Source organism: Aspergillus wentii, assembly GCF_001890725.1.
Source record: "Aspergillus wentii DTO 134E9 unplaced genomic scaffold ASPWEscaffold_5, whole genome shotgun sequence".
In the NCBI taxonomy this organism is placed as follows: Eukaryota; Fungi; Ascomycota; class Eurotiomycetes; order Eurotiales; family Aspergillaceae; genus Aspergillus; species Aspergillus wentii.
In genome coordinates, this window is record NW_024467836.1 from 1,871,658 (window position 1) to 1,878,656 (window position 6,999).

General features: G+C 47.4%; 3 protein-coding genes across 3 annotated transcripts; 1 reads left to right on the top strand and 2 right to left on the bottom strand.

Moving 5' to 3' along the window:
- Positions 1 to 310: 310 nt before the first annotated feature.
- ASPWEDRAFT_173765 (uncharacterized protein) lies at positions 311 to 1,505 on the bottom strand (the record flags this gene model as incomplete). The annotated part of the gene is made up of 3 exons (XM_040831131.1): positions 311 to 508; positions 580 to 893; positions 953 to 1,505. 3 exons carry the CDS (start codon positions 1,503 to 1,505, stop codon positions 311 to 313), a joined length of 1,065 nt encoding a protein of 354 aa, XP_040688023.1.
- A 1,242-nt stretch (positions 1,506 to 2,747) lies between these two features.
- ASPWEDRAFT_42328 (WD40 repeat domain-containing protein) lies at positions 2,748 to 4,644 on the bottom strand. Its single transcript, XM_040835751.1, has 5 exons — positions 4,339 to 4,644; positions 4,215 to 4,260; positions 4,081 to 4,161; positions 3,258 to 4,013; positions 2,748 to 3,194 (listed from the first exon to the last, which is right to left on the bottom strand). The coding sequence occupies exons 1-5, from the start codon at positions 4,483 to 4,485 to the stop codon at positions 3,142 to 3,144; spliced, it is 1,083 nt and encodes a 360-aa protein (XP_040688024.1). The 5' UTR covers positions 4,486 to 4,644; the 3' UTR covers positions 2,748 to 3,141.
- Positions 4,645 to 4,761: 117 nt separating this feature from the next.
- On the top strand, positions 4,762 to 5,986 carry ASPWEDRAFT_42329 (TRAPP complex core subunit BET3). The gene is made up of 5 exons (XM_040835752.1): positions 4,762 to 4,979; positions 5,045 to 5,053; positions 5,152 to 5,371; positions 5,446 to 5,637; positions 5,725 to 5,986. Exons 1-5 carry the CDS (start codon positions 4,942 to 4,944, stop codon positions 5,842 to 5,844), a joined length of 579 nt encoding a protein of 192 aa, XP_040688025.1. The 5' UTR covers positions 4,762 to 4,941; the 3' UTR covers positions 5,845 to 5,986.
- The last annotated feature ends 1,013 nt before the right edge of the window (positions 5,987 to 6,999 follow it).

Here is a 6,999-nt window from a genome sequence, read left to right on the forward strand (position 1 = left end):
ACAGAGAACGCCACAACTGACAGAAAAAAAAAAAAAGGACTTATGTAGATCAATCAATCAATATCAATCAATATCAATCAATACTAGTATAAACAACTGGACTGGTTCCGTACGCCAGAACAACTCCCGCTCTGAATCATTCAATTGAGATAAACCGAGAAAAAAAGGACATAGGATATCTTTTTGAACAGAAAAGATGAGGAAATCAGGATATGTAGTGGGATGATTTATACATGGGCTAGCGGTGCCCCCGATCAACGACTCTACCTTGATCGGTAGTGGAATGTAATTATTCACATCAAGTTTATTTTTATTCATGTTGAGACGTGCGATTTGGGGCAAAGGACCGTGGTTGTGCATCAACCACGTAGTCAATCCCATCATCAGAAGTGTAGCTGGGAGGTCGTGGTAAAGTAGTCTTCCTGCTTAAACTTCTCTGGAAGGGGTTGCTCTTGTGAGAACTCATGCCATCTACACGCTGCCAGTAGAGCAAGTCAGGGTTCATTCTCTGCAATGGAAGTGATTAGCAACCAGGAATAATGTACGGTGCACCGAGTCAGCAGAATCTTATGTACTCACCACGCTGCTTCTCCAGAGACCATATGCTGGAGGCGGAGCCGTGACCTTCTCACGAATGATGCCATGGCTTTCTGCCGAGGCCTCTTCATCACCTGCAAGAACAACATGTATTGGACTAGTTGGTTGGGCATAACCAGCTGGTCCTGCCCTACTGGGAACACGATTTCTGAGGGCGGCATTGCGCCTCCGCATAGTAACCATAAAGAAACGGATAAGGGAGTGACAAAAGACTATGGCAAGAATCAAAATCATGAAAATTAAGAGAATGTGGAGCTCCTGGCCCAGCTTGGCATGTGAAAAAGTGAATGCAATGTCTGAGATAAGCTTTATTAGTACTGATGAATGTAAATTGAGCCTGTGGGGTAAACCTTACAGACGGAGAGGACAAGAATGAGAAAAAGCGTAGAGGTGATCAAGGTAAAGAGTTTCCTCCTGGCCTTTTTTTCCTTTAATAAGGCGGCGCACGATCTAGCCTGGCCATTTCTCCCCCGCGATCCCCTAACCCATACTCCGTCATGGCGTTCATATTGTGGTGACCTTGTTGATTCTTGTGGAGACGCAGAATCCGACGGCCCCTGATCACCCCAGCGGTTTTGTGTTGATATAGGTTGCAGGTCGATCGGAACGTAGCGTCCATTCGGTCTATATTGCGAAGGCTCGGGATCCGTACTAGATGACGCATGTCTCCTACCCGTAAGACGCTCTCGACGCTCGGCGCGATCCCCGAACATTCCCAGTCCAAAACGATTGTAAGATTCCCGTGATGCGGGTTGCTCCTCTAAGATGCGAGGGGTCATTTCCATTTGGGCATTTGTCGCTGCCCCATTACTAGTGTTGTTACGGAAAGGATTCAGCGATGGACGCTGAGTGGAGGCAGATGTGCTTGAATGCGACAGTGTTGGCTGAGATAGCGAGACCAAATCCATGTCGAATGGTGTTCATCAATCGAATAATGGCATCTGGGCGGCGGGTACACAGAGAGAAGGGCGTTGCACATCCACTGTCGAGTGGGCAGCTCTATTAATATAGATGGTCCAGGCTCTCCCAGGAAACAGACCCAATTCGGAGTATTTCGAAAGTGGCGTATGATAGCCCCTATCGCATGCGATTTGCAATTCACAAAGGAATATGCACAAATGCCTGAGATGGTGAGTTGTAGTGGCAACCTTCCTAATTACTGGAGCGAGAATAGATTTGTTAGAAAGCTCTATAATTATAAGGGAATGATATAAGATATGCATACTGTATGCAGAGTTGCTACCGATTCATCATTCGGCAGAGAATAAGCAGAGATCGACAGTCCACGCGATAGCAACATATGACGAGATTCGGATGCAGATAAAGGAGCCCAATAATAGGAATCGAATGAATGAATAGCAAAGCTGATGAAAGATGGTCGAAGAGAGCAGTCGAATTAGTTTGATAATGGAGGGGAAGAGTAGCGAGTGAAAAAAAAAAAAAAAAAACACAGAGAGAGCACCAGGCCCCAGCAGTGTTAAAATATGTTTAAGGATAAGAAAAAAAAAAAAAAAAAATACAAATAAAAAGATATTATGGTAATAATAGTCAGATAGACATGAGCCCAAGAACGCAAGCAGCAAAGGTAGAAAAGGACCGACAGGAGCTGAAGCAGAGGAGAACGGAGGAGAGGAGAAGCAGCACAGGCCAAGACCGAAAAGGGCCAAGAAGCCTGGCTGGGAACCGGTAGTTTGCGACTCCAAGCTGATAATAATTAGCCGTAAAAAGAAGAATAATAATAGTAGTACGGCGTGTACATTAGCTCTAGCGCGATAGACTACGACCTCCCTAAGGAGGCAGAGTACGTATCCATTTTGATGTTACAGAGTAAGCTTAGGGAGAAACCCCTGGATCGACCCACGGTCCAATGATGCGTTCGCTCGCTGCTCTCGTGGCCGTTTGCGCACATTGCCGTGGCATTATTATTGCCGCCCTGGTGTTGCCGCTTTGGGCACGGCCTCATATTAGTACTGTTTTCGGCTAGGAATACAGTTGTCTCCAGCCAGATAAACAATACCAGTTGGTCGATCGTTTTGATATTTCCGAATACAATCATTCTTGTCCTTTCTTTATTTGTTTTGCTCTGGACCAAATATTTTGGCTTGTCCATCCCTACGCAGCCGTACTGTGAGCCATACTTGTAGACGCATCGGGTTGATAATGACTTGATAAGCCCTGAAATTCGTAATATTTGGATACAATTATGGTAATATTGCTATGTGTAACCCCGGCCCTAAGAACTCATGGCCAGTGACCAGAAGAGCGCGAATTTTTTATATTGCAATGCAAAATATATGCAATGAACATTCCGTGGTATCGACGGCCGGCCACTATCATATGCTATGCCATCTGCGCATCACATTTTCATGAAGCAGTGATGCCGCGGTGGTCGCACCGTGTTCAGTTTCGCAGACGACTTGGGGTGAAGAGCCCCCCGTTTGCTTTGATATAAAGGCGAAGAAAGTCTTGTACGATATTCCAATGAGTCGCTGGGTCAACAAGCATGTAGAGTTCAGTTTCTTAGCCATGAGTATGATGATGTGGTCACTTCCCAAGTTCACCGAGCATGAGGTTTCGATCAGAGGAACCGGAAACAACTATTGTAGAATTAGCAAAGATAGCTCGAAACGCGAGGAAACGATAGGGTCAACAAGACTTACTAACTGGTTCATTGTTAGGCGAAAAGCGTACGTCATTGACCGTGCCCTTGTGGCCAGGAAGCTTGTACAAAAGCTTCCCGGTCTTGAAATCCCAGACGACGACACTCCGGTCACCGCTTCCTGTCGCAATCTTCCCACCTGTCGGATCCCAGCTTGCTCGGATGAGATTCTTCTCCAGTCCGATGGGAGCACCGTCATATGTTCTTATGTGTCGATTGGCAGGTGCAAATGGCCGGATGTCCCAGGTGCGCACTGTCGAGTCGTGAGAGTTGGATAGAAGCGATTGCGAGTCTGGCGATACCTGTAGCGAAGTAATAGTGTCTGTGTGTCCGACCATAGAGTACACCACGGATTTCTTCCGCAGGTCCCAGACGTGAATAGTATTGTCGATACCACCGCTATATATCTCATTTCCTGCCTCTGACAGAGCAACTGCGGTGATGGGCAGATCTGTTTCAAGGTATTCGAGGGCGTCCTTTTGCCGGGGGTCCCAAATTCCAATACAGCCGTCATCGCTCCCGCTGACCAAAAGTTCCTGCCCTCTTTTGCTGATATCGAGACAATTGACGATTTCCTCGTGACCGATATGACGACGTATTCTTTGCCCAGTTTCCAGATCCCAGCTTGCAAGCGTCATGTCGGCTGACGCGGAGAATATCGCTCGCGAGTCTCGAGACCATTGGAGGTCAAGAACTGCTCCTCGATGACCTGATAGCACGCCGTAGTTTTCGCATTGTCCATAGGTATTCCACAACACTGCGCGGTATCCAAAGTCAGAACAGCCCTAATGGCCGAGAGCGAATCTTGATATAATGTGACATACTAATTGAGCGGTCCATAGAGCCGGAGGCAATATGCTGCGCGGTAGGGTCGAATCGGACCGTGAAGATTTCACCGGAGTGACCTACCAATGTCTTGTCAGCTCGAAACTTCTCGTGTCATCGTCATCAAACTTACCTGTAAGTTCCATAATTGGGGCATCAAGCCCGCTGGTGCGGGGAACCTGTAACTGTGATCAGCCAAAAGAACTTTTTTGAAAAGCTCACGGGAGGTAGCTTGGGGGGGTCAGAGAGTAACATACTGCTTGCACAAGAGCTCCATTCTGAGAAGATGAGCCTTTCACAACAGCTGTACTGGCATTGAGATCGCCGTCCGACTTCTTTCGCTTCACGACGAGCTGACTCGTCGTCCCGAAAGCCATCTGGGCAGGGCGCTTCTCTCCCGACATGATCGCGATGGTCCTTGACTGGAGAGCTCAAAGCTGACAATAGATAACCGTGGAAAGAAAATTAAAATTGTTTAGATGAGAGGAGGTCGTTTAAACCAGCGGCTCAATTGGTATTGATCTATTCTGATGGACCCGAAAACATCGTCGCAGAGCAAGCCCGCCGGTGGAGTGGCTTCTGCGCGGACATGGATGTGCTCATAAGCGCTGGACGTCCGAAATACAGCCGCGCTAGCCGCAATATCACGCGCGCCGCATCCACCAGGAGAGCTCCGCCATGGCCCCCAGTCGATCCACTGACTCGGGCGGGGAGATATGTAAATTGTCAACACTCCAATTTCCAGGCCATCAATTCATCACGGGTTGTTTCATATTTTCATTTCATTTATCCATATCTCGCCACCAAACTACAAGATAAGGGAATCTTTTTCAAGCATTCCATACAAGCACTGAGCAGTCATGTCGTCCACAACCAAGGCTTCAAGAATCGGAGAAGAGTAAGTTGATACTTTGACTTTTAATGACTGTGCCGTTTTCACTGCTAACGGTTCCTTTTATACAGGCTTTGGAAGTCAGTAAGCTGAATGCGACCACGCGTTGCCTTGGGAATTGGTCGAATCCTCGGCGGGGGAATTGCGCCTTTTAACTAACCATGTCCGACTACTACAGAACGAGGGTTGACAAGGTAAATGCGGAGTTGGTGACCTTGACCTACGGAACAATCGTTGCGCAACTATGCCAGGACTATGATGGAAACTACCAGGAGGTGAACAAACAACTGGATAAAATGGGCTACAATATCGGGATGCGGCTTATTGAAGATTTTCTGGCACGGTCGAACGTGGGCCGCTGTGCTAATTTCCGGGAGACAGCCGATATGATCGCAAAGGTGTGTTATATATCCTGGCTTGAAAGATGTATATGTTAGGCTGGGACAGGGTGACTGAGAAGTATCATGAGCAGGTTGGTTTCAAGATCTTCCTCAACATTTCGCCTACCGTGACGAATTGGACGAGCGACAACAATCAATTTTCCCTCATCTTTGAAGAGAACCCGTTGGCAGACTTTGTCGAACTGCCCGATGATGGCAGGGCGCAGGATGAGCTTTGGTTTTCCAATATTCTATGTGGTGTTCTGCGAGGTTCACTCGAAATGGTAAGACTGTTTGAGTCGGGACAGCGGTCTGGGTCTTACCCAGTTGCGTTTGTGCATTGATTGATCACGAGCTCATCAAATGATTAGGTTCAAATGCAAATCGAAGCTCATTTTGTGAGTGATGTGCTGCGAGGCGACGATACAACGGAGATGCGGGTATCGCTTGTAAGATACATCGAAGATGAGATGCCACCTGAGGAAGAGTAAAGAATATGCATGGATTAGACAAATTGAGGCGTCTAGGTGTTTCAGGGTTCTATTAAGTCTAATGTTATTTTCTCCTGGTATTCTGATCCATACATCATATTCTGGTTGATACAGGGGTGATAGATAATTGATAGTGGATGAGTATATCAATTGTGATCTATCCAATTGAATTTAACTTTATTTGGCCAAGGTGATAGAATACCTAAGACATAGACTGTGAGATCGATCAAGATTGAGTTGACCGGAGGTTCATTCTAGCTTTTGGCCTGGAATGTTGCCATCGGACCATTAATGTTTTTGACGTGATAGACTATCCACATATAACAACCTGGGGTGGCAGATCTGATAGTCCGGAGGGGCGCCACGTGACACGCCATACCGCAACGGGAGTTGGCCTTCCAGGCCGTGCTGAGGAATACGCCGGGGTCAGATGCCGACCCCCTCGCCCTGTCACTCCGATCTCTACAACGGAGCTCTACACCTTAACTCGAGTTACGGAGTATCATACCATTTGCTTTCCCTTTTATTATTTAATTATTAAATTGGGACACTTTCCTTAAATTGTGGGAAATAAATCTGCGATTTGATCCCTCTAAAATATTCAAGCCAAAAAACACCTGCAATTGTGCAGGACTCCCATAAGTCAGGTGAATCTCTGCACGTAACTAGTACTCCGTACTACTTACTCTACCCTGCCACATCTTTTCTTTTCTTTTTCTCTTTCTCCCCCTAGTCTTTTATCAAACCCTGCTTGCGCCATCCGTTGAAACCCTGCGGCCATCCACCTTTCTTCTTCTTTCTTTCTTCTTCGCTTTTTATTCTTCATTCCTTGTATTCCGTGCATTGGCTGCTTCTCCATTGTGTTTTGCCGCCTCTTCTGCTGGTCTTTCCTGCATGCTCAGAAATACGCCCGCCCGCGCCATCTCCCAGCCTTCTCCGCCGGTCTTCCGTGCAGGTTAATCCGCGCCGAGCAAGCGACCTCCGGCCAGCGAAAAGAAGCAACCCGAAGCCGCCTTCTGACCCTCCCCAGGCGCGCTCGATTAATTCCTGTCCATCCTTCCTTTTCCTCTCCTCCCACCAGAACACCTCAGATCCACCGCTACACACCTTGTTCTGACCTTCGCCTCTCCTCCTCCTACCTATCTCTACCCTATC

Bases quoted from the DNA above. Each gene is read 5' to 3' on its own strand.
- ASPWEDRAFT_42328 (XM_040835751.1), bottom strand. From the start codon at position 4,485: ATGTCGGGAGAGAAGCGCCCTGCCCAGATGGCTTTCGGGACGACGAGT. The intron at 4,261-4,338 runs GTATGTTACTCT...TCACAGTTACAG, and splicing joins ATGGAGCTCTTGTGCAAGCA to GTTCCCCGCACCAGCGGGCT. The intron at 4,014-4,080 runs GTATGTCACATT...GATACCGCGCAG, and splicing joins CTCTATGGACCGCTCAATTA to TGTTGTGGAATACCTATGGA.
- ASPWEDRAFT_42329 (XM_040835752.1), top strand. From the start codon at position 4,942: ATGTCGTCCACAACCAAGGCTTCAAGAATCGGAGAAGA. The intron at 5,372-5,445 runs GTGTGTTATATA...TATCATGAGCAG, and splicing joins CAGCCGATATGATCGCAAAG to GTTGGTTTCAAGATCTTCCT. The intron at 5,638-5,724 runs GTAAGACTGTTT...TCAAATGATTAG, and splicing joins TGCGAGGTTCACTCGAAATG to GTTCAAATGCAAATCGAAGC.